The sequence below is a fragment of the Rana temporaria genome, chromosome 3 (assembly GCF_905171775.1).
Source record: "Rana temporaria chromosome 3, aRanTem1.1, whole genome shotgun sequence".
NCBI lineage: Eukaryota > Metazoa > Chordata > Amphibia > Anura > Ranidae > Rana > Rana temporaria.
In genome coordinates this window covers 291042286-291069378 of record NC_053491.1, presented here as the reverse complement: position 1 = coordinate 291069378, position 27093 = coordinate 291042286, and the positions used below count along the sequence as shown (strand labels likewise).

The window sequence follows — 27093 nt, the reverse complement described above, 5'->3', positions numbered from 1 at the left end:
GTGTGTTACTTGGCATCAGTGACGGCTGGTGCTCAAAATTGTTGGGGGGGGGGCGCAAACGAAAAAAAAAAAAACAATTGCAGCCTCACTGTACCTATCAATTGTCACCACTGTGCTATGCCATCAAATGCAGTCACTGTGCCATCAAAACGCAACCACTGTGCCATGCCATCAAAATGCAGCCACCGTGCCATGCCATCAAAACACAGCCACTGTGCCATGCCATCAAACGCAGCTACTGTGCCATCAATTGTCACCACTATGCCATCAAACACAGCCACTGTGCCCCCAATTGTTGCCACTCTGCCCCCAATTGTCGCCACTGTGCCCCCAATTGTTACCACTGTGCCCCCAATTGTTACCACTGTGCCCCCAATTGTTACCACTGTGCCCCCAATTGTTGCCACTGTGCCCCCACTTGTAGCCACTGTGCCCCCACTTGTAGCCACTGTGCCCAGTACCCCCCCTGGCACTTACCTTTGTGGCTTCTACGTCCCTTGATGTCCCTCGTCTCGCCCTTGATGACGCTTCAGCAAATCAGGTTACCTGATTGGCTGAGACGCCTGTCAGTCTTATCCTCGGACGTACGGCCGGTACATCCCGAGGATGAGCTTCAGGAAGCCGACTACAGCCTCAGGGCTGTACTCGGACAGCCTATCAGGGCCGCTGGCACTTCCACACAGCCAGTCAGCTGCCGCTATTCAGCTGACCGGCGCTCAACATCCGGCCAGCTGAATAGTGGGCGGCAGCGGCGAAAATATACAGATTCATACAGTGTATGAATCTGTATATTTTACTGGCTGTGAGCGAGCCAGAGGGGGCGGCGCTCCTGCGTCCCTATGGACGCACCGCCACTGCTTGGCATGGCTGTTGGGTTCTGATTTTGTAGCTTGGTCATAAGTTAACAAGGTCAGCACCCGACAGCCATGTCATGTAACACACTGTAACAGTGCCAGCCATGATAGTGTGCCTGTGTGTTATAATGCTGATGACAGGTTGGTGTAAAAAAACTAGCTGTCCATTTACACCTGACTGCCCTCCAATCCAATCCGCTAGATGGAGGGGAACAGATCCCTTTTCGTTTTGTTTAGCAGATCGGATTGGAGGTAGGCAGGTGTAAATGGACACAGGTCCATTTATATCAATCGCTCTATATTAGTGATGGGAGGCTGAGATCAGACCTGTCATGTGAACCCACCCCCAACGTTTTCCTTTCCATTTACTGCAGCAGGGTGGCACGGGTATGCTGGATCACATATACCGTATGTATGGTACTTTATCCAGCCTGGTCCTGCACTTTGTTTCAAGGTGAGGATGGGGGAGGGACCAGGGGCGGAGTTGAGGGTGGGGCTGCAAAAGGGGCCCCGCCAGGTAGGCTGTACGGGGCCCCATGATTTCTATCAGCGGCCCTGACTGTATCAATCTACCGTATGCTGCCCTGAAATGTCCGCACGTCTGCCCCTCCTGTTCCATACGTTCCGCTTCCTCCGGCCAATGTTTACTATGCTCTGCTCCGCCCCGCTCCTACTTGATTTGATGCCTGTGATTGATGGGCAGAAGAATTGATCCGCCAAAGCTCTGCCCCCCAAATCCCGAGGGGAAGACACCGCCCTCCCAATGGGCAGAAGAATGGCTCCACAAGAGCGCCAGATGAAATATGGCTGGATAAGAGAGCACCAGATGAAATATAAGGGGGGAGGGGAAATGAAGAACATATTGGTACCGTAATATTGACAGTTCTTTCATTTATGCATTTCTTGCAGAAAATTACCATTACCTCCTTTTCAAGATGTCTAAGCAGAAGAGACCGGCATATAAAGTTGCTTTCAAGCTGGAAGTAATCAAATTTGCTAAGGAGCATGGAAACAGAGCAGTGGAGAGACATTTCGGGCCACCTCCAACTGAGAAAATGATAAGGGAGTGGAGGAAACAGGAGGATCAGCTCCAAAAGTTGGATAAAAGCAATCACACCTTACGTGGACCAACTGCAAAGTGGCCAGAGTTAGAGGTAGAAGTAAAGGAGTGGATCGCACGTCACCGGCAAAATGGACTTTCTGTCTCAACAAAAATGATAATCTATGAGGCCAAACGCATTGCTTTGGAGAAAGGCATTCAGGATTTCACCGGATCGCCATCGTGGTGCTATAGATTCATGAAGAGATCTGGCCTTTCTATGCGCACCAAAACCAGAATTGCACAGAAAATGCCAAAGGAATACGAAACAAAGATTCTGTCTTTTCAGAAGTTTGTTATTGATACAAGGAAGAAGAATAACTTTGAAATTAGCCAGATTGGGAACATGGATGAAGTCCCGCTAACGTTCGATGTGCCATCTAATAGAACCGTAGATAACAAAGGAGCCAAAACCATAACCGTAAAAACCTCAGGGCATGAGAAAACCCACTACACGGTTGTGCTGTCCTGCTGTGCAGATGGTACCAAACTGCCTCCGATGTTGATCTTTAAAAGGAAAACATTCCCAAAAGAAACAATTCCACGGGGAGTCGTTGTGCACGTTCATGATAAAGGGTGGATGGACGAAAATGGCATGAGGCTGTGGATTGACAAAGTGTGGTCCAAACGTCCTGGCGGGCTTCTGAAGAAATCTTCCTTGTTGGTGCTTGACCAGTTCAGAGCGCACATTACGGAAACTACTAAAAAGAACTTTAAGGAAGTTAAGACCCAAATAGCGGTGATTCCTGGTGGTCTTACCAGCCAGCTGCAACCTCTGGACGTTTCCATTAACAAACCGTTCAAAGTTCTGATGCGAGAGGAGTGGAACACCTGGATGGCAGCTGGGAACCATGATCTGACGCCTACTGGGCGGATGAAGAGGCCCACTATTACACAAGTGTGTGAATGGGTTAAAAGGTCATGGGACTCCGTGAAGGAGGACATTGTTGTAAAATCCTTCAAGAAGTGTGGCATTAGTAATGCCTTGGATGGAACAGAAGACAACATCTTATTTGACACCAGTGAGGAAGAAAGTGATGACAATGAATGTGTGGATCTGTCCTTCCTCATTTCTGACAGCAGCGAAGAAGAGGAATTGTTGGGGTTGGAATGAAAACATTATAAAATTGTCTTTCAACTGCTGTTAACGTTATACAGTATAAAATAAAATAATAAAATATTTTACTGCAGTATTTGGTTCAGAATCTTTTTTTTCTAGATTTTTCTCCTTTAAAATTGGGTGCGTCTTATATTCCGGTGCGTCTTATACGGCGAAAAATACGCATCTATAAAATAACTCACTGCGTGTCCCACCAGGAAAATGTTTTAAAAACATAGGCCCAGATTCACGTAGGAGGGCGTATCTTTGTGCGGGCGTAGCGTATCCTAGATACGCTACGCCGCCGTAACTTAGAGAGGCGAGTACCGTATTCACAAAGAACTTGCGCCCTAAGTTACGGCGGCGTAGCGTAAATGGGCCGGCGTAAGCCGCCTAATTCAAACTAGGCTGGTAGGGGGCGTGTTGTATGGTAATGAATCGTGACCCCACGTAAATTACGCACCTAACAAACGGCGCATGCGCGCGCATGCTCAGTATCACGTCGAATTTTCTCCCTAAGTTACGCCGGCTCAATGTTTAGTCGACGTGAACGTAACCTATCCATCCCCATTCACGGACGACTTACGCAAACAACGTAACATACGACGCTATTCCGACGTTTCCGACGTCCATACCTAACATGACTTACCCCTGCTTTATGAGGGGTAAAGTTACGCCGGTCATACGCCTTACGTAAACAGCGTATTTTAATACGCTGGGCGCATGTACGTTCCTGAATCGGGGTATCGAGCTCATTTGCATATTCGACGCGGAAATATACGGAAGCTCCCCTAGCGGCCAGCATAAATATGCACCCCAAGATATGATGTAAGGAGACTTACACCGCTCGTATCTTGGCAACCGTGAAGCGTATCTGATTCTATGAATCAGGCGCGAAGATACGACGGCGCACATTCGGACTTACGATGGCGTACGTGGAGATACGCCGTCGTAAGTCCTTTGTGAATCCGGGCCATGGTATCTTACCCCTATAGACTATCTCTTATGTATCCCCATACTCCTTCAGATTGCTGGAGGAATTGTGGTCAACAGGGCAATCTATTACATATATTATGGTCTTGTAAATCGATTGTTAGCTTTTGGAACTCAGTGTTTTCTCTAATATATTCCATTTTAGGTATCATAACTTCACCTACTCCAGCATTAGCTATATTGGGACTCAAAATGAATTGATTAATTGTTTTTCTAAAGAATTCCGCAAGATGGTTATGCATATCCTGATAGCTGCCCGATTTCTAATAAATGAAAAAAAAATACCTTGCTCCTATGGTAACGGAGGTTGTAAATTGAGTGCCCTTACAGTGCTCTTATGAATATTATTTTGCAATAGTTAATGGTAATAGTGAAAAATTTAGGATGGAATGGGAACCCTGGTTGATTATTAAGACACTCCGGAACTTACCCCCTAAAATATACTGAGTATTTAATATACTGTGTAGTTTGAAGAGAGTGTATCTCTTACTCCCTAGAACAGTGAGGATAAGTAGTTACTTGTTGATGTCATCTTTGATTTTGTATCCTTTGTACTTTTGCCTGCTCCCCTATAGATTCAGACTGACGTTACTTACATGATGGTGTAAGATTTGTTTTGAATCTCTAGAAGATGTCTATATGCTAAATGATGGTGTATTATTAATCTTGTGTGTTAAACACTAACCAAAAATGTACACTATTGTGTACCTATTTTCCAAATGTCAAAAAAGATGAATAAACTTAATAGAGATTATTTAGAAACTAAAAAGAAACAAAAGCTTTACTGCAAAAAAAAATTTTTTTCATTTGTAGATTTGCCACAACTGAAGTTACAAAGCAGATGCGAGGAAAAGCCTGCAGCTTAAAGAGGGGGTTCACCCAAAAAAATAAAATTAACATTACATTCAGGCGAGTTATGATAATGACATTACGCTGTTTTTTTTTATCCTTGCTGTACATACCGTTTACATTTATATGTTCACAGCGGCTTCCGGGTATAATCTGCAGGACTGGGCGTTCCTAATTGATTGACATGCTTCCAACCGGCGCATACAGCGCATCACCAGTTGCCTAAAGAAGCCGGACTGCAAGTCGGCTCTATACGGCGCCTGCGCACCGATGTTCGGCTTCTTTCGGCAACTCGTGACGTGCTGTATGCGCCGGTCGGAAGCATGTCAATCAATTAGGAACGCCCAGTCCCGCAGATTATACCCGGAAGGTGCGGTGAACATATATATATAAAACGGTATGTACGGCAAGGATTTAAAAAAAAAAACAGCGTAATGTCATTATCATAACTCGCCTGAATGTTTTTTTGGGTGAAACCCCGCTTTAAGACTGGCTCATATTGGTATGACACGACTGTTGTACAACTGTCATCCTACTTTGCCCTGCGACATCAGTCCTACATTGGTCCTACTTCGGTCCCACTTCCATCCGAATGAACAGGATGTGAATTTGCTTCAACTTTGAGATAGTCCGACTTGTCTTTTGACCAATCAAAACAATAACAGTGTGACATGAATTCCTTTTCCTGCTGCTGTAATCACCATGTCAGATGTCATAAGTCAGATGGTTAGGACGATGATCCGTCTTTGATCTGACTTTGATGATATTGAATGGGCTGAAAACAACCAAAGTAGGATCTAAGTAGTGCAGAAACCTTTTCTAAAGTCAGACGACTTGTATCGGACCAGTCAAGATGGCTCACATAAAAACCATTGATTTGTACATGTGATGGACCGTGTGCTCCCAAAGTCGGAGCGTGTTTTGCACCAGAGTGAACCGGGCCTAAGGCTGGGTTCACACTGGTACGACACAACTGTTGTACAACTGTTATCCTACTTTGCCCTGCTACATCTGTCCTACATCGGTCCTACTTCTCTCCAACTTGAATGAACAAGATAAGATTTTTCTCCGACTTTGAGATAGTAAGACTTGTCCTTTGACCAATCAAAACAATCCCAGAGTGACAAAAATTAATGTTACTGCTGCTGTAACACCAAGTTGGATGTCACAAGTCAGATGGTTAGGACATGGATCCTACTTCAATGATATTCAATGGGCTGAAGTAGGACCAAAGTCGGACCAAAGTAGCACAGGAAACATTTTCAAAGTTGGACTGACTTGTGTCAGACCAGGTAAGATGTCTGTCATAGGGAAACATTACAGGCTCCAAAAATTTGCCTACGGCCACAGGCATTCACCTGACAGCAAACAACCTTGTATTCTGTGGCTGGTGGTACATTAGGCATTGAAACAGCACTGGTGAATGGAGTGAACCACAGCTGCGGTTAGCAAGGAATTCAATGCGATTATCTATGAGACAACTCAGTATTAGGCCCCCTGGCGTCACTCCTCGCAACAGGATTTTGGGGGCTCTATACATCATCTCTGTGTCACATAAAGAAAGGCGTTAAGCTACTAAGCATGGACGCATTACAACATGCGACCAAGGCTTAGCATTTCAAATTAGTTCAAGGTAAATATCCCAATACACCACTAATGCAGGTGATTATCAGTAAGGGACCCCAGGCGTCACTTCTAGCAACAAGAGTTTGGGGGTTCTCTACATCATATCAACCTTAGAATGTAGAGATGTATTTAGGCCACTAGGTGAGATGCTATGAAATAGCATCAACCCCTAGCATAGAAAAGTTAGAGCGAACATGTTCAACAATTAGGACAAGGCCTATAAGTATTTTATACTTCTGTCAAGCACGTAGTAAATTGTATTTGTAGTAACAAGTATTAATTGAATACGAGAGATAGTGTAGCTCAGGTACTTTGAGGATACACATATAATACACAAGTTGTACTGGCAACTAATAGAAAGGTATGAGAGGCAATATAGATCAGGTACTTTGAGAGTACATATAGTATTTGTAGTAACAAGTATTAATTGCATATAAGAGGCAATATAGCTCAGGTACTTTGAGAGTACATATAGTATTAGTAGTAACACGTATTAATTGCATATGAGAGGCAATATAGCTCAGGTACTTTTGGAGGACATATAGTATTAGTAGTAACAAGTATTAATTGCATATGAGAGGCAATATAGCTCAGGTACTTTGAGAGTACATATAGTAGTTGTAGTAACAATTATTAATTGCATATGAGAGGCAATATAGCTCAGATACTTTGAGAGTATATATAGTATTGGTAGTAACAAGTATTAATTGCATATGAGAGGCAATATAGCTCAGGTACTTTGAGAGTACATATAGTATTTGTAGTAACAAGTATTAATTGCGTATGAGAGGCAATATAGCTCAGGTACTTTGAGAGTACATATAGTATTAGCCCACGGCCTGAGTACTGTCGTCAGACTGCTGAGTGCCGGCTGTTGCTACCTCCTCTTCCTAATCCAATGCCAAGAATGGCTGCGCATCTGAAATGTCTTCTGATGGATCAGAAAATAATTCCTGTGACTCAAGCGGAGGGTATATGGTGGTAGTGGTGTTGGTGGTGAGCCACTCAACCAAGTCTGGTGCGTGCTTTGACGTAATGGAATGAACATTGTGTCACTTCCCACTTTGGCTCCGGACTGGTGCTCCTGCCCTACCCCTGCCTCTTCCTCTGCCTGTCATTTTTTAAATGACCCTGTGACAAAAGTCTCTAGAGAAGCGCAGTATATGTGGAAGAAGGTATATAACAAAATCTGTTGTTTTGGGGGGCCACTGGTTTATCGCACCAGTTGTGAAACTTTTTTTTTTTCAGGGAATTTTGTTAATGTGTGTAGCAGAGGTAACGCAGCGGAAGAGGCAAAAATTCAGCAGTAACCAAATACACCGCCAGTCACAATGCTGCACAATACAAATCCACTCTAATATGCTTTCTATATTCGAAAGTATATTATAAGTGTATATTACACCTATATACTGCAGAGCAAGTAGTACACCTATACCAGTGCTTGAAAGGACTTTTGTGGACCTGTTAGGTAACGATTTGTGTCACTATAGTCTGTCCCTGCTCCAAACAGCAAACTGTCCCTACACTGAGAAAAAGTATATGAATGTATTACACACCTATGTACTGCAGAGCAAGTAGTACACCTATACCAGTGCTTAAAAGGACTTGTGTGGATCTGTTAGGTAATGATCTATGTCACTATAGTCTGTCCCTGCTCGAAACAGCAAACTGTCCCTACACTGAGAAAAAGTATATGAATGTATTACACACCTATGTACTGCAGAGCAAGTAGTACACCTATACCAGTGCTTGACAGGATTTTTTTGGACCTGTTAGTTAACGATTTGTGTCACTATAGTCTGTCCCTGCTCCAAATAGCAAACTGTCCCTACACTGACAAAAAGTATATGAATGTATTACACACCTATGTACTGCACAGCAAGTAGCACACCTATACCAGTGCTTCAAAGGACTTGTGTGGACCTGTTAGGTAACAATTTGTGTCACTACAATCTGTCCCTGCTGGAAACAGCAAACTGTCCCTATACTGACAAAAAGTATATGAATGTATTTCACACCTATGTACTGCACAGCAAGTAGCACACCTATACCAGTCCTTAAACTGACTTTTGTGGACCATTTAGATAGCTATTTGATTGAATACAGCCTGTCCCTGCTCCAAACAGCAGCCTCTCCCTACACTGACAGAAAGTATATGAATGTATTACACACCTATATACTACACAGCAAGTAGCACACCTATACCAGTCCTTAAAATGACTTTTGTGGACCTTTTAGATAGCTATTTGATTGAATAAAGCCTGTCCCTGCTCCAAACAGCACCCTCTCCCTACACTGACAAAAAGCAGAATGTAAGATGGCCACCAGATCAGGTCTATTTATAAGGTAGGGGGTATGTCCATGTGCTGAAATGTCTCAATTGGCTGTCCTGCACCACCTGATGGATGTGTCATAGGTCAAAGTTCTTACCCATGTAACATTGCGGACTGCCGCGAACATCGCCAGATGTCCGCCGGTTTGGCGTACCGCGAACGCACAAAGTTTGCCGCAAAACGACCGCCGGGCGAACCGGCAGGCCATCTCTTTTAGCCAGTTAGCCTGGCTTGCATACAGCAGTAGAATCCAAACTGGATTAATTTAAGTAAAAAATTAAAAATAAAACAGGCCCACTTACTGTAGACCTGCAGATAGAAATTAGCCAGTAGTTCTCTTAGGCTGTATGTTTTCCTAACTGATTCTAATCTCTCCATTTGCAGTTCATCCGTTTTCCCTACTGTAGCTTCCAATATACAGATACTATGGCTTTTCTGTAGGGAGGGAGCTGGTTTACTCAAAAGCCCCAGTATTTGGCCCATCCAAGCCTGTTGGTCATGGTTTAAAACAATTCAGTGCATTATAGTAATAAAAACAGGGTGAATTTGCACATAAAAATTTGCAGGGACTGCAAATCTCAAACTTTCAGGATTTACCTCCAACCCATAGTAGCAGCACACTTGAACCTCATCCCTTTTACACAGTAGAGGTGCATTGTAGGTCATGCAGTGTATGTCGTTTTGCAAAATACACCCATATGCACCCATACAGATTGGCCCGGATTCACAAAGCACTTGCGGCATGTGGCCTGGTGCGGTTCAGGAGAGGGGGGGCCGCATTCTGGCCCCCCCTCTTTTCTGCGGCTGGCCAGGTCAACGTGCTCGGATAACGGGTCTGGTTATGGATATTTAGGGGGAACCGCACGTCATTTTTGTTTTTAAATTGACGGCGGGGTTCCCCTTAATATCGATACCAGACCTGAGGGGTCTGGTTGTGGACATTTAGGGGGAACCGCACGTCATTTTTTTTTAAATTGACGGCGGGGTTCCCCTTAATATCCATACCAGACCTAAAGGGTCTGGTTATTGAATTTGCGGGGACCTCCGCACATTTTTTTTCCCGAACTCCGATCCCGGACTCAAACTTATTTACAGTTCGGGTTCGCTCAATCCTAGTCAAAACTTACTAAAAGTTTGAACCTTAGTAGAAAATGTAATAAACATGTCACTGTGACTAATCAAAATATATAAACCACTGTGTTTTGTTTAAGGTTTATTTTGTGGTTGTGTAAAGCAAAATATGTTTAAACATAGCTATAACACTGCCTGTTATGTTATATTAGTGTTTCCTATTAAAGGATTCTTTCCATGTAGTTTATTGAAAACTGTGATCCTTTGGGGGCTTAATATTGACTTGGACATCAACAGATTTATAAATGATGAATGTTATAGAATAAAATGGGTTTATATGTAAAAGACAATAAAAGTATAATAATTCACTTGCCAGGAACTCTCCTTGTATCCATTATTTTTGTCTTTCTGTGGTGGTTTGAGGATTTCCAGATTATGTCGGAGTGACAGAGAGTGGTGGAGATTCATCATGTGGAGACTTGAGATTGCCAGGTTAACGAAGTAGCTCTTAAAGATACAGCAGATTTCCTTGCATCTAGACGATGCCATATTTCTTACAATTCTGAAGTTCTTACTGAACTTTATAGTTAGTCATACAGATACGTGAGTGTCTGTCTTGGTGGTGGAGGGATGAAAAGTTTGTTGAGTGCCACAACTTACGTGTATTAAGTTATAAACGAGAGTAGAAGGGCATGCATGGTATTGTGGCACAGTCCACCTAATGGCACAAAATCATTAAACATTTGCTGATATTGATCAAATCTGACTCCCAAACGGGTCTCATCTCAGTTCACACACTTTGCTCATTTCTACTGGGATCTGTCGTAACTTACCCAAAGATGTCCTGGCTGGAACAGCATCCTTGTTAATCCAAAATGATACCCAGGACAAAACAACAATAAGAGTGCAAGGTATGTAGGTCTGTATAGTAAAATAGCCCATTCTTCTGGCCAGATCAAAGTACACAGTCATAACTACATAGTCCCCTGTGAAAGAAAATACATATGTCATTTATTTTAACAAAAGCAAACACAAATCATATTTAGTATATTAACTCAGGGTATAATATAGTGACATTAAATAAACAGAAAATTAAGCTGAGGTTTTGGAGGGGAATTTCCATAATTTTTTTTATAGCTATAGGCAATTTTAACCACCACCATCACAGTTGTTATGTGGTTTACAGCAAAATATTGATCACTGAACATTGATTTTTACATTTTATGGTGCAATAATGTCTGTCAAATTGGTTGGAGTAATCCAATCTGACCAGATGAAAACCAAGATTCCCTTACAGGTGGTGTTAAAAATAAATCAGACTTTTTTGGTTTTAGCTCAAATTTTTTGATCTGTGTTATTATTATTATTATTATTATTATTATTATTATATAAATAATAACAATAATATTCACATGGTCTTGTGAGTTGTGTTTCTTGTGCAATATAAACAATAAAATCAATAAATGACCATAGTGACATTGTCTAAAATAAAGTATAGTAGGCACCTGCTATATGTAGGTGTTTCCTATATATGCTGTGCCTATTATGTGATTCATGCTTGGAAGCATGTACATCTGCTCCATTTGATTGGTGTGTTTGAAGTCATTCGTTCATTGCTATTGAAGATCTGGTCTCGCAGTGGTAATATCCAGTGATTATATCAAGCCTTGTTGACCCTCTGAGCGTACGCTCTTTAGGGTTCAAACCTCATATGTTTGTATAGGACGTTTTCACTTATTGGATATTCACCCACACATGTTTTTGTATTTAATCATTATATTTTGATTGTACACCAATCACATGGTGATTTCTACTCATTTTTCTATATACCCATTTTATATGTCCATTTGTTCTAAGACATATACTGTAGTTTATACACATATTTGGGATATTATTTAGAGCTACACCTTATATGTTTGGTTTTGATCATTCGACTGACTGACCAAACAGGGTGGGGTGGGGTGGTTTGTTTGCAAAAAATGGAGCACCAGCCGCCACTGAATAATGATGACAATAAGGATATAATATCATTTAATCATATTTTGAAAGATGCAAACCAGGACCATTCAGAACCAGTCAGAAATCAGACTGTGATTTATGTATGTGGTTATTCTAAAAAAAAAAGGTTAGATTGGTTGTAGGGTGTTGTTGCATAGCTTTGCAAAAGTAAAAAAAACAGCCCAAAGGTCTGAGGTCAGCATATAAATGTAAACCTAACAAAGATGGGATTGCCGTGCAGCAATGATTGTCAAACTACTTGTATTGCTATGCCTATTGAGACCTACAAAGCAAGTCCACTCAGGATACATTTATAACAAAGTACAGTTGGGGATTAGTGGCAATCCAAAGAATGAGACAGGTTGTGAAGTATGTATGAATGAAATTAATAACATTTTGTAGGCATCTTGTGTAAATAGAAATCCCACAGAAAAGATCTTAAAGAGGAGGTACAGCCCGTGTGAAAAAAATTAAAAGTCAGCAGCTGCAAATACTGTAGCTGCTGACATTTAACATTTAATATTAGGGCACGTACCTGTTCAGGGAGCACGCAACGTCGTCACCCCAGCAAATCTTCGGATCGACTCCTGGGTGAGGCCGCCACCATTCCTGGTAAGGGAACCCGGCAGTGAAGCCTTCCGGCGCTGCGTTTTCTAATTGGCCCTGTGGCGGGAAAGGAGGAGGGAGGGCAAACTTCTGGAGGGTCGGGCCATGGCCCCATCTCCGGAAGTGGGGAAGGGGACCTGTCAAAAACAGGTCCCCGTTCCCCCCACCCCCCCAAATGTGGCACTGGAGGGGGGGAGGAAGCATATAAGCACTTTTGGGTGGAACTCTGCTTTAAACATATGCTTGAAACAGGTTAACATGGTTGTAAATGCAGAAGTTTTTTTTAACTTAATGCATTTTCTGCATTAAGGTAAATAGCCTTACGGTATGCAGCCCCCCCCCCCCCCCAGCCCCCACTATACCTGAGCCATATGTTGATCCAGTGATGTGCACAAGAGCAGCGTCTCTTTCCCTCCTGACAGGCTCATAGATAGAAGTGGAAGCCATTGGCTCTTGCTCCTGTCAATTACAGCTAGTGAGGTGGGAGCAGGGGGCAGGGCTGAGCCACGCTCTCTTTGTCAATGGATAAGCAGAGCGGGGCTAAGGACTGAACACACACAAGTGCTCCCAGATGAAGTGGCTTCCTATGGGGCACTCAGCAGGGGGCAAAAGCACCAGTGTGGGACCTGAGAAGAGGAGGATTGGGACTGTTCTGTGCACAGAGCAGGTAAGTTTACAATGTTTTATTTTAATAAATAAATGTGAACATTTACAATCACGCTAACCTGTGTACCTAAGTCTACAGTGTTACTCCTAATTACTGAACAATAGCTAATTCTGTAACACAGTGATCACTTACTGAGATGTACATTCATCATATATTACTCTGCTGTATATGCATATAGTATTTTGGCTATAGTGGAAATAAAAGAGTTATTGATTCCATTTACACTTATAAAATATGTATTCTCTGCAATACAAAAATAAAATAGTGAAATAATTTTCTAGAGAAATGTATTAGCACAGATTGAATATACTTGCAGTGCACCATTCATATTCTGGTGCTTTCTGTATTACACATTTTGAAAATAAAAATACAGAAATGCCTTAATTAATAACAAGATGTAAAGATCAACAAGATATTGGGCCAAATCCTCAAAGATCCTACCTAACTTATCTTTTCCCATTTAAGTTACACTGACTTAAAATTTCTACCTAAGTGCCCGATCCACAAAGCACTTACCTAGAAATTTCAGGCCGTGTAACTTAAATGTCTCCGGCGCAAGGCGGTCCTCTTCTGCAGGGGGCGATGACAATTTAAATGAGGCGCGCTCCCGCGCCGGCCGTACTGCGCATGTTCGTGACGTCATTTTCCCGACGGGCAGCGCGCAAAATTACGTTACGCCAGGCTTTGTGGATTGCGACGGGACAATAAAGTTGCGTCGGGTAAAAAAAAAGTTACGCGCCGGGAAAAAAAAATCAAAATTTAAAAAAAATTCAAAATTTAAAAAAAAATCAAAATTTAAAAAAAATTGCGGCGATCGAAAAAAAGGTCTGTTTTTACAAGGTGTTACTAGTTTACACTTTGTAAAAGCAGAACTAATTTTACGTATGCAAACGTAAACTTACGCAGAAAACACAAAGCTGAAAAGCTTTGTGGATCTCCGTAAGTCCTCATTTGCATACGCTAGGCGGCATTTCGACACAAAATGCCCCCATCGGCGGATGCGGTACTGCATCCTAAGATCCGACAGTGTAAGTCTCTTACAGATGTCGGATCTTCTGCCTATCTTTGGAAAACTGCTTCTGAGGATCAGTTCCAAAGATAGGCACAGGGATATGCAGGCTGAACAGCAGTTTCGCCTGCGTATCCCTTTTGAGGATTTGGCCCATTATGAATAAGGATTAATGATTTTTTTTTATTTCCCTGAAGTTATATTCACCTCAAACTATGACAAGCATGCGTTCGTTGTAGACTGTACATTTGTTGGAAACTGAATAGTAGTTCATGGAGATTATTCTGCTCTGCGAAATAAATCACTGGTTTGAATTGGGGTATTGCTAATGGAGCAAGTATTTAAGGATTGGCATTTTAATAAGGGGGTTGGATCTTTCATGGTATACACTGTACACCGTAGTTAGAAAGTTTTTGATTTCCCCCTACTCCTTTTTGGGGTAAAAACAAAAACCTCTATATTGCCAGCAGGAATATATAGAGAATGCAATCCAGAGAGCCAGGAAGTTTGTCACATGGTTAATTATTAGTGAGGGGAGGATTAGAATCCCTGCCTGTGTCCTCATTAGGGAGATCCTTCTCTCTTTCCGTGAAGAGTGGAAATAAGGCAAATCTCTCCAAACAAAACATAGAAATCAAGTTATAAAATATAAAAAAATCAAAGCTACAATGATAAAAAATATTATGGGAACTCCAACTCTTATAAATCATACACCATTTAATTATTTTGATCCAATGCACTCATGGTAATTTGCCTGTTGCTATACACATTGCTGCACATTTGACTCTCTGCACTTTAGTGATTTACCCTAAAGTTATAATTTCCCTTAATCTACACAGTATGGGACTCTTACCAGATCCTATTTGACCACAGAGATTTGATCCACATGCTGTGGTGCCCCCAAAAGTTACACAGATACTGGGGTGCCATCCTTGTTAGGATTATGCCGCGTACACACGATCGGAATTTCCGATGAAAAAAGTCAGATGGACTTGTTTTTATCGGAAATTTTGATTGTGTGTGGGTCCCATCGGACTTTTTTCCATCTGTGTTTAGAAATAGAACATGTTTTATTTTTTTCAGATGGAAAAAATAACTATAGGAAATTCCTATCGTCTGTGTGCAATTCCGACGGAGTAAAAAATGCTCTGAAGCATTGCCCTAGATGACGTTCATGAGAACGAAACGCGTCGGGTCAGAACATTGACCCCACTGCCGGACTTATTTTAAAGCGCTTGTTATGCTCATCTAAAATGTGAGTGTTAACTTTTAATAAATACTGCGAGGTAACATTTTATGGATTTACGCTATGTGCACCCTTGTCTCTTCTTTCTTGCTTTGCACATCTTGAATTGCCTGGATGTTGTATCATCGCCGTTTGGAAGTGTCTATCATTACCACCTGACTGGTCTCCTATGATTTGGCTTCGTATTGAGTAATATCCATAGGAACACCTTAGGAGTCCCATAGACCTATTCAACATTGGAGTAGATTTGGATCCCAGTTATCACTATAAACTTGATCAGCCTGATAAGTGTATACTTACTTGGGTCCGATCCCTCTGGTAAGCCTCTCATTATCATTATTTGGTGGCGGATCTTCTATCAATTAATTTTTTCATCACACAGTCACTTTCAACTGAAATATTTGGATTGTTTACAGACTTTATTTATTTTCTCACACTGTGGACTGTAATAGCACTTCTGGTGTTCTTATGTCATTTGTCATAAGACTTATTCATATAGTCTTTTTTTTACACTCTTTTTTTTCTATTTTTTTTTCTATGCTCTGAAGCATTGAACTTAATTTTTCTCGGCTCATCGTAGTGTTTTACGTCACCACGTTTTGGACGGTCGGAATTTGGTCTGACAGTGTGTATGCAAGACAGCTTGAACGGAATTTCCGACAAAAAATTCCATCGGATTTTAGGCCATCGGAAATTCTGATCGTGTGTACGGGGCATTAATCAAGCTTTTCAAACTACCATTGTATTAGACCAAAAAATAATGTGTTCTGGGTATATTGGATGATATAGTACTGGACACGAACATTAGAGAGGCAGTGTCTAGGCCACTTTTCCAGGCTCGCAAGCTTATTTTGCTGCACTGGAGTGCTTTACCTCCCTTTTACATAGAATGGATTGAACACAGGTGTTACTTTTTGCTATGAATGAGTCATATATCAACATCACTAAGTTTGATAAAGTCTGGGGGGAGCTGGTTGGATGTTCCAGGGCTAACATAAGTAGATCTTGTAGAGTGTTGGGGTACATTTACTGTAATTCTACTCTATTGATTGGATGGGCTCCCTGGCTATATGGATAACTGAAGGTGTTGGTTATTATGTGGGGGAACAGGGCTGTGAAAGGGTTCTCTGCTCTATGACTCTGGAAATGTTTCTGATACTGTTTTCTGTTTACTGAATGTATGACTTAATATATACTCTGGAACATTTGAAATGTGTTTTGTTGTAATGAACTTTATTTCTAATTCCAAAAAGTTATTTCCATATTGCTGCAATTGTTTCCTGTACTTGACACCTCAAAATGCTCACATTCACTTAAAGAATGTTGGCAAAGGAAGCTAAATCTAAACAAAATGGAGAGTTAAACCACATTATACTGTATATCCTTATGTCTATTGGGCACCTTATTGACAAGATGTCTGTGCTGACCACCTGATATGGTCATTAGGAATGGTTCCCACAATTTTTCTTGGATTTTTTCTAAATAATTTGAATGATCTAAAATACAGCAGAAGGTGATAAAATAATCAAAGATGGATGGGAACACTTAAAACTACTAAGTGGCATGTAACACATTTAGAAACTCACTATACGAATATCCTAGACATATAATGGTGGACTGAGCCTTTAAGCTATTAAACACAAGCATGGTGATGTGATTAACAGAACTATTTTTGAGGAAACACATTTAATGTGATGAGATATTTTGGAAGCATTTAAAAATAACCCAGTGTTGCAGTCTTATGTAGATAATTATGCTTGGTGAAAAGTCACATAATACTCATCCTGTTGCTTAAATTGTTCTTGCTGATTTAAGCTGTCGTTTCTGTCATGAATTCTAAAAATAAACTGTAAAATAGCTTTTTAAAGGAGCTGTAAATATATTCCTCCAAATCATTTTAAACATATTGTTTTAGAAAATTAGAGCAAAAACCTGCAAAATAGAACATTAGCATTCTACTATATATCATATTATATAAAAATGTATGTAGTAAATGTTTAACATAATAAAACATGTTGATAAGAATAACAAACATCAGCAGATTAAAATTTTATTTAAGAATATTTTAATTAAGGAATCCTGTAATAAACTCTACCACCCCACTACTCTTTTTGTCATCACTTTTTTTTTTTCAGGGAGTAATGCCGCATACACACAATCATTTTTCGGCATGAAAAAAAACAAAGTTTTTCGGCATGTAGAAAAAACTAAGGCCCAGATTCTCGTAGATGGGCGTAAAACTCAGCGGGCTTAACGTATCTCATTTACATTACGCCGCCGCAAGTTTTACAGGCAAGTGCTTTATTCACCAAGAACTTGCCTGTAAAGTTGAGGCGGCGTAGCGTAAATCACCCGGCGCAAGCCCGCCTAATTCAAATTAGCCGGGTAGGGGGCGTGGAGCATTTAAATTAAGCGCATTCTCGCGCAAACGAACTGCGCATGCGCCGTCCGGAAAATATCCCAGGGTGCATTGCTCCAAATGACGTCGCAAGGACGTCATTGGTTTCTACGTGAATGTAAATGGCATCCAGCCCCATTCACGGACGACACGGGAACGACGGCCATACTTAACATTGGTTGCCCCTCATACAGCAGGGGAAACTTTACGCCGCGCAAAACTAATGTAAACGTCGTAACTTCACTGCGTCGACCGTGCGTACGTTCGGGAACACCTAGCGGCAAAAAAAAAAAAAAAAAGATCCGACAGCGTAAGAACCTTACGCCTGTCGGATCTAATGGATATCTATGCGTAACTGATTCTAAGAATCAGTCGCATAGATACGACGGACCAGATTAGGACTTACGACGGCGTACTTGGCGTTGCGCCGTCGTAAGCCCTTTGAGAATCTGGGCCTAAGTTTTTCCAACTTCATCATTAAAACGACATTGCCCACACACCATCGTTTTTAAAAAATGCTCTAGCAAAGCGCGGTGACGTACAACACGTACAACGGCACTATAAAGGAGAAGTTCCATGCGGATGACGCCATGCTTTGGTCTGCTTTAGCTGATTCCGTGTTAGTAAAAGACGATTCACGCTTTTCTGTCTGTTACAGCGTGATGAATGTTCTTACTATATTATGAACAGTAGTTTTACCAGAACGAGCGCGCCCATCTCATAACTTGCTTCTGAGCATGCACGGGTTTTTAACATCGTTTTAGCCCACACACGATCATTTTTTACAACCCGAAAAACGTCATAGTTTAAAACGTCGTTAAAAAATGCAGCATGCTCAAAAAAAAATGTTTTCGTTTTTCAGAAGCCGAAAAATGATGTGAAGCCCACACACGATTATTTTAAATTAAATTTTTTTAAAACAAAGTTTTTTTCATGCCGAAAAATTATCGTATGTACGCGGCATGAGAGTTACTATTCCAGATTTTAGGTGTCTGTTACTAAATAATATTAGTATTGAAAATAATTTATAGACTAAAAGTGGTCACAAAATGAACATTCCCATAAAGTGTATCCATGGTATTAATTTCAAGAGCCATTTGTCATCTATATCCTATGAAGATAAGGCAATGCATTGCAAAAAATTTAGGCCTGAGGCCCCTTTTCATACGGACCATTCATTTCATCAGTTCAGTCACGTCAAAATGGATGCAGTATTCATCAGTTTTTCATCTGCTTTTTATCGGTTGTTTACAAAAAAAAGGGACTGAACTGAACTTCAAACACTGGCCCAGATTCAAGTAGAATCGCGCAATATTTGCGTGGGCAAAGAGCAAATTTTTTTCTCTGCGCCCACGCAAATATTGCGCTTTGCCCGCGATTCACGGAGCAATTGCTCCGTAAATTGCGCGGGCAATATGCTAAGCAGCCGGGCGCAAGGCTGCCTAATGTAAATGATCCCGCCGGGGGCGGGAATCATTTAAATTAGGCGCGCTCCCGCGCCGAGCGAACAGCGCATGCTCCGTCGGGAAACTTTCCCGACGTGCATTGCGGCAAATGACGTCGCAAGGACGTCATTTGCTTGTAAGTGAACGTGAATGGCGTCCAGCACCATTCACGGTTCACTTACGTAAACGACGTGAAATTTGAACGTCGCGAGCGGGAGGCGCAGCTATACTTTAGCATTGGCTGCGCCTGCTATAGCAGGAGCAACCTTATGCTAAAGGCGCCGTACGGAAACTCCGTACCTTGCGTGAGAAGGGCCCGCGCAACTTTTGTGAATCGGTGGTAGTATGCAATTTGCATACTACACGCCGATCACAAAGGCCGCGCCCCCTAGCGGCCAACGCAAGAATGCAGCCTGGGATGTGAAGGCATAAGGAGGCTTATGTTTGTCACATCCTAGGCTGCATTCGGTGTAACGAGGTTCCTGAATCAGGAGCACTCGTTACACCGGAGCAAGTAAGCCCTTGCGCCGCGCAACCTATGGTTGAACCTATGGTTGCGCGGGCGCAAGTGCTTCTTGAATCTGGGCCACTGTATATAGCTAATTCTTAAGGAGAGGGCCAGGAAGCCGGCTGCCGTGAAGCCCTGTCGTGTCCTTAACAGCTGATCAGTCATCAGCTGTCAGCGGGTTTCCCTGCTGACAGCTGAATGTAAAAAAAAAAAAAATGCAAAACTAAAACAGCATGGGGTACCCACTCAGGTCCATACCAGGCCCTTTGGGTCCCCAAAAATCCATACCAGACCCTTATCCAATCATGCCACCCAAGAGGTCAGGAATGGGAGGGGATGTGAGAAGGTTTGGGCAACTACTGCACTAAACCAATCACGTGTGAAACTGCCAACACTAAAACAAAGTCAAGGAAATATGCAAAACACAGTGTAGCGCTAAGAACTTTCAAGAAAACAACATACTATACAGTGCATTGAAAATATATAAACATAAAGATGGAAGTATGCAAACAAAATACAGTAGTAATGTATACAAAAAAATGATAATGATAAAGTCCAGTGACTGGAACCAGTGGAAACATAAAATCACCACTCTAGTGAGCTCCTTAGAGCAAATGTCCACAAATGTCAAGGACTTAAGATCCACTCTTGGGATGACACTTGGAAGTTGGAGAAAAGTGTGACTGGCCTTAAAGGTGCCAGAGATAGTATATCTTCCACCAAGAAAAAGTAGATGTATACTCTTACCGGACAAAGTAGACTCACATGCCAGCTGCAATCGAACTTGTATCATCCAAAGCCTGGCACTCCAATAGTACTCCAATAGAGCTGGATGGAACAGGAACTCAGTTGAGGATCGATCCAGAGATGGATGGTTTTAAAATGGAGATCCCATACATTGGCACTCCTAACTAAAACTAATTCAGCCCCTTCTAGTGTCCCTGCAGTCAGGATACCGGGGGGTGGGATAACCTCTCAGACACCCGCAATATTGGATACATTTGTGGCATATTATCAGGACCTATATGAATCAAAAAGAAGGGATGAGATGCTACAAATGGAGGAGTTTCTAAGGGGAATAGAAACACCAGTTTTAACAGAGGAGGATAGAAGCACTATAGAAGCCCCAACTACCTTAGAGGAACTGCAACAGGCAGTGATGGGGATGTCCAATCAGAAGTCCCCTGGGCCAGACAGCCTACCAGTAGAGATCAATAAACAATATGGGGAGGTGTTGCTCCCAGAATTATTAAATGTATTGAAATGGGCGATAGAAGGGGGAGGCTGCCCGTCTCGATGTCAGAAGCCACCATAATAGTGCTTCAGAAAGAAGAAAAGGATCAATTAGACACAGCATCCTATAGACCAATATCACTGCTATGTTCTGATGTGAAAATACTGCCCAGAGTATTGGCGGCTAGGATAAACAAATACATCCAGAAACGTATACATCCGGATCAGTCCGTATTTATTCCGAACAGATCTACCAGTGTTAATATCAGAAGGTTGTATTTGAATTTACAGACGCCAACTGAGAACATAGGTGATAGATCCATCCTATCCCTAGATTCCACCAAGGCTTTCGAGAGCCTAGAGTGGTACTATCTATGGCAGGTTTTGGAGAAATTTGGGTTTGGCCTCGGTTTTATTAGATGGGTAAAAACACTGTATAATTCCCCAAGTGCAAAAAAAAAAATTAATAATGAATATTCACAGATGTTTAAACTAGAAAGGGGGACAAGGCAGGGATGCCCTCTGCCCCCCTTCTTTTTTCCTTGGCAATTGCGATCAGAACTACACAGGGCAAACAAGGGTTTAAGAGAGGGGCAGGAGAGGAAAAAACGACACGGATGATATCCTGCTTTTTTTGGGGGACTCTACAACATCTTTAAAAACAGCACTGCAGACAGTGGAGGCATTTGGACGACTTTCGGGCCTGGTGATAAACTGGGAAAAGTCGGTACTTCTGCCAGTGGATTCAACAGGCAATGCCATTAATTTAGAAATCCCTCAACTAAAAATAGTGGAGAAAATTGATTATTTGGGGATAGTGGTAACACGAGACCCAGAACAATACATTAGAAATAACTTAGAGACACTTTTAGTTAAGTTTAAACGTAAAGCGGATATTTGGGGACAACTCCGCTTATCGGTAGCTGGCCGTAGTAACCTTATTAAGATGATTTGGATGCCACAACTGCTCTACATGCTCCATAACTCTCCAGTGTGGATAGGTGGAATATGGTTTAAAATAATAGAGACCCTTTTTAGGGAATTCATTTGGAAGAAGGGAAAGGCGAGGATCAGTCTTCAAACACTACAATTGCCTACAAATAAGGGAGGCTTGGCCGTTCCACACCCTTGCAGCTATTTTTTAGTGGCACAATTACAGAACCTGGGGGGGGAGCATTATAGAGGGAGTGCCAGTGCAAGAATGATGTTAATGGGGGCTCCACATAACACTATAATAGAAACTTTAGAGGCTGACTCTTTCCTGGCTAGGAATCCAACATTAAGGATGGTTAAAAAAATATGGCAGGCAGGAAAGTTAGCTTTAGGGTATAAGGGGTTAACGGAATACTCCCCACTTTGGGAAAATAAATACTTGCAAGAAATGTTAGTTATGGGGAAGTTAAAAGAATGGGAAAAGTTAGGCATAACTAGATTGGCACAATTATATGTAGGTAATACACTGAAATCCTTTGCAGAATTAAGTAGAGAATATACCATTCCAAATTCTTTGTTCTATACATACCTACAGATTAGGCATGCCCTTCAAACCCAATTCAAGGTGCACCCGTTGAGATGGCAAAAAATTCCTCACCTTCAACGGCTAATTAAGTCAGGAATTTCTAAAGGCCTAATTTCAGAACTATGGGCCAGATTCACGTAGAGCGGCGCAAATTTAGTTTGTCCTAACGTATGTCATTTAAGTTAAGGCGGCTGAATTTTGTGATGTACTGTAAGTGCCGTATCCACAGAGCATTTGCGCCCAAATTTGCGCCAGCGCAACGTAAATACCGAGGCATAAGGTGGGGTTATTGCAAGTGGGAAGGAAGTGGGCGTGCTCCATTGAAATGAGCCGTGACCCCATGCAAATGAAGAGCCGGCCGTACTGCGCATGCGCGCACTAATCTGCACCTCACTGGGCATGTGCATAACTCGGCTCGGCGCAATCAGTGAGATAGGAAAAAGGCCAAGCGTACTTAGTTTGAGAATAGCCCTGTGCTTAAATAGCCCCAGACAAATGCACTTCCCTTGCAAAAGTACATCCCTGTGTTCCCCTTCCTAAAGTAAGTGTCTTTTGCTCTGTTGTCTGTGGCTGTTTGTTGGTGAGTGTAGTGTTATATTAAAGATTTATTGTAGTAGGAGGTTGTAGTAGCTGTGGTATTTTCTGAGTGTTTTTTGTGTCTGTTTCTTCTGTGTTTTTTGTTTGAATTAGCTGTCTGCTTGTGTTTTTTGTTTTTTGCTGTCTGATTTTTGTGTGTGTTTGTTCTGTGTCTTTTTGTGTCTGTTCTGTGTCTTTTTGGCTGTTTGTTCTGTGTGTCTGTTCTGAGTGTTTTTGGCTGTTTGTTCTGTTTGAATTTTGTGTCTGTTGCTGAGTGCTGTGTGGTGAGATGGCACCTAAGAGAAGGAAGTTAAACTTCTCTGTGCGAGAGAAGCACTTACTGGCCAGGGCGATCACCCAATTTGGGCAATATTTGCATGGCCCTGACAGCCGAGACGTCACCCCGGCCAGAAAGAGGGACATCTTACAGCAGATTACTGATCGGATCAATGCGGAGGGGGGGAGACAAGGACCCCAAGTGGGATTGCCAAGAAGATCAATGATCTTAGGAGCCTGGTCCGTGAGAAGCTGGCCAAGCAAGCAGCCCATGCCAGGGGCACTGGAGGAGGCCCACCCTGCACCGAAAGGTGGACTGAGGAGGAACTTGCGGTGGCCCGGTGCTTCCATAGCCAGCAAGTGGTGGGCCTGCCTGGCTTTGAATCTGATGATCCTGTGAGGACAGGTAATTTTTTTTGATTTCCATCTGGTGAGTAGCATGTGTGGGGGGGGAAGGGAATATGTTCCAAGTGTGTGGATCCTCCAACCTGTGTATGTTTTGTGTCCTCCACAGATGGCCAGGAGGTTGCTGGGCCATCAGGCCAGGCTGCACCACCCCCAGGACAACAGGCTGCTGAGGAGCCCCAAGAAAGGCCGGAGTCCCCAGGGCAGGGGAGTGGCCACAACTCCCCTCATGAGGAGGTTCAGGGGAGGAGGATGAGGGGGGAGGTTGAGGATGACCGGATGGACATTGCCAGAGAAGTGATGTTGTGTTGGGATCATGATTCCCTTGCGGCTGACAGCAGTCAGTCCACCATCAGGGGTAGTCCCTCCCACTCCTCACCCAACAGGGCTGCCCCCCCAGGGGGATCCCCTGCTCCCAGGCCACAAGCCTCATCTGGAGGCAGTCAGGCCACCATCAGGGGTAGTCCCTCCCACTCCTCCCCCAACAGGGCTGCCACCCCAGGGGGCTCCCCTCCTCCCAGGCCACAAGCCTCAACTGCAGGCAGGAAGGCCACCCAGAAGACCAGGGGGTGGCCGAGTTCCTGCCTGCAAATCTGCAGAGGGACCAGGCCCGTCAGACACAACATCTGGGTCAGGTCAGCCGGACTTTGGCCCAGATGGAGGAGAGCCTGGCCTCCATTAATGAGTCAGTCAGTGACATGGGCACAAATCCATTAGCCCTGATTAATTGTTTTTGTGAGCTGCAGGCCGCCACAACATAAAGGGTCCAGGACAACACCCAGGCTCTCCAGGCCAATACGGCTGCCCTCACTCTGGGCCTCAACAGGATCGCCGTGGCCTTGGAGGGCAGGCTAGCAGGTGGGCAGCCACCCGGGGAGGCTCCTCCTTCTCCTGCCTCCCCCCCATGAGTCTCCCCTGAGGGGCCGTGGCCGTGCCTGTGGCCGACCCAGGCGTAGCTCACGCCGCCGCAATTGAGATTTTGGGTGTACTTTTGATTTTTTTTTTTATTGTGATTATGATTTGTTTTATGTGTGTGAATGATGTATGAATGTGGGGGTGACATTCCTGGTGAAAAAGGGTGTCACCCTCAGTTTTGGTGGAGTAGGGATCCCAAGACCAGGGAGAAGTGATCCCAGGTCCATGTGAATGGTGTATGAATGCACAGTGACATAATTGGAGCCGTGGCGTGGCGTTGCTGCTCCCTAATACCATGTGGTTTTCTTGGGTCTAATCCAATTAGACGTGCATGTGATGTGTCTGTGCTAGGGACCACAGTGGGTTTGCATGCATGCATTCTCATTGTGCCATGTTTAATGTGTGTGTTTACTGTGAAAAGATGCCTTCTGCGAGGCGTCTCCTGATTGCTGCTCCCTCAGCAGACTGGGTAGAGTTGGTTGGGGGGGGGATTGTCTGGTTGGGGGGTCATATATAGACACAAAAAATTCACTGGCGCTCTATGGGAAAAGACTAGTGTCCCAAAGAATATAAAAACCCTTGTATGGGACGTGAACAAACCAGTGCTGCGGGAGTACCAATCATACACATAAACACCAAAAGTAATTCTGCGCTCATGGAAGTCCACAGGGTCAAATCAGCCCAAAATAATAAGGGAAAACTCATTGATGTGTACAGTCTATATTGAGAAAAAACAATCCTTTTAATTGAGATCAACTTCAAAATTTACATTTAGGCAGTCCGGATTAGATGATATACCAAAAGTAACCAGGTTGCATATACAGATGTAAGGCCTCTCCTGCAATCTCCTGCAGTCTCAGGGGGTCAAAACTCACGGATTTGATCTAACATGCCATCCGCAGATGGAACCAACAGTACCTTGCCAGGAAGATGTAAACCGGGGCACTGGTGAGGGGATGAGTGTCGCCTTACCAGCCGGAACCAGGCGGTGCGGGATCCCAGTCGCCTCCACGTGTGGGTACAGGAACGCCGGATTCCCCAGTGAATCCAGCCGCCGGCGCAAAGCAGTCTGTGGAAGCGGACGCTCTCCCTGTGTGAGCGCGCTGACGTCGCACATCTGAGACGCCGCTCAGCATCAAAACAGGGAAGTACTGAGTGCCCTCTGGTGGGGAGACTGTAGGATACGCTCTCCTGTATTGGTAATCGAAAACTGCTGACGGGAATTCAATAAGATGAAGTTGATGAAATAATAAAATTAGGATGGAACTTCCATAGTGAGGGAAAAAAGATTAAAAGTATGTCCTTGACCAAGTGTTCTGATCCAAGTGGAGGATCTTGAAATGTTTTTTAATAATATTGGCCACTGACTTATAGCTATCATTGTACGTAGTAACAAATCTGGTGGTATATTCACAGGATTTGTAACTACGTACAATGATAGCTATAAGTCAGTGGCCAATATTATTAAAAAACATTTCAAGATCCTCCACTTGGATCAGAGATTGGCCCCAATACTTCCAGCCACCCCGCAGGTCACCTTTCGTAAGGCCCGAACAATCAAAAATATTCTGGCCCCCAGTAAGATCCAAAAGAAGCCCTCGGGCACTCCCTTGGATATCAGAAGTTATTTTAACGACAGAAAGGGGATCTTTCAGTGTAAAAAACGAGCATGCCTGACCTGCCAATTTATTACTCATGGCATGGACAGGATTTGCTTGCGTTCTGGAAAAATATTCAGTATCAAACAGTTTGTGACATGTTCCACAGAATTCGTCGTATATGTACTACGGTGTCCTTGTGGCTTTTTTTATGTTGGTCGTACGATTAGAGCACTACGTGCCAGAATCGGCGACCACCGTCGTCTCATCAAAAAAGGGTGTACGGAACACAGTGTTCCTCGACATTTTAATCATTGTCATAATAAAGATTTTAAACATTTGGAAGTATTTGTGATCGAGCATATCCCTAAGGGTACACTTACTACCAATGAGAGATTCTCCCTTCTGTGTAGAAGGGAGGTTTTCTGGATATATATGTTCGATTCTCTGGCACCCAAGGGGTTAAATGAGGAAATTGAGGTTAATGTCCTCATTTGATCCCCCTTTTTATACAGACAGATCAGTTTCCAAAGTTTTATACTTTTATGCTCATTATTTTATGTAATTTTATCAATTATCATTTATGCCACTAGATGGCATGATTCCATTAGGACTGCTCTATTGTTCTTTTCATTATTTATTTATAATAGAATTTTTAATTCAGCTTTTATATAAAATTTTACTGACATTAAGTTACATATGTCAGAGGATTTATGACTACTATTAGTGTGTTCTACGGTTAATATGTGCATATATGTATAAATCTTACT

The 27093-nt window shown here is 42.8% G+C and overlaps 1 protein-coding gene across 2 annotated transcripts in view; it reads right to left on the bottom strand.

Moving 5' to 3' along the window:
* The window catches only part of GABRG2 (gamma-aminobutyric acid type A receptor subunit gamma2), a 375570-nt gene that overhangs the window by 32844 nt on the left and 315633 nt on the right, over positions 1-27093 (bottom strand). For both annotated transcript variants that reach the window (XM_040344731.1, XM_040344732.1), the window contains exon 7: positions 10758-10910. In XM_040344731.1, coding sequence (XP_040200665.1) covers positions 10758-10910 — 153 coding nt within the window. The remainder of the gene's footprint in view (positions 1-10757; positions 10911-27093) is intronic.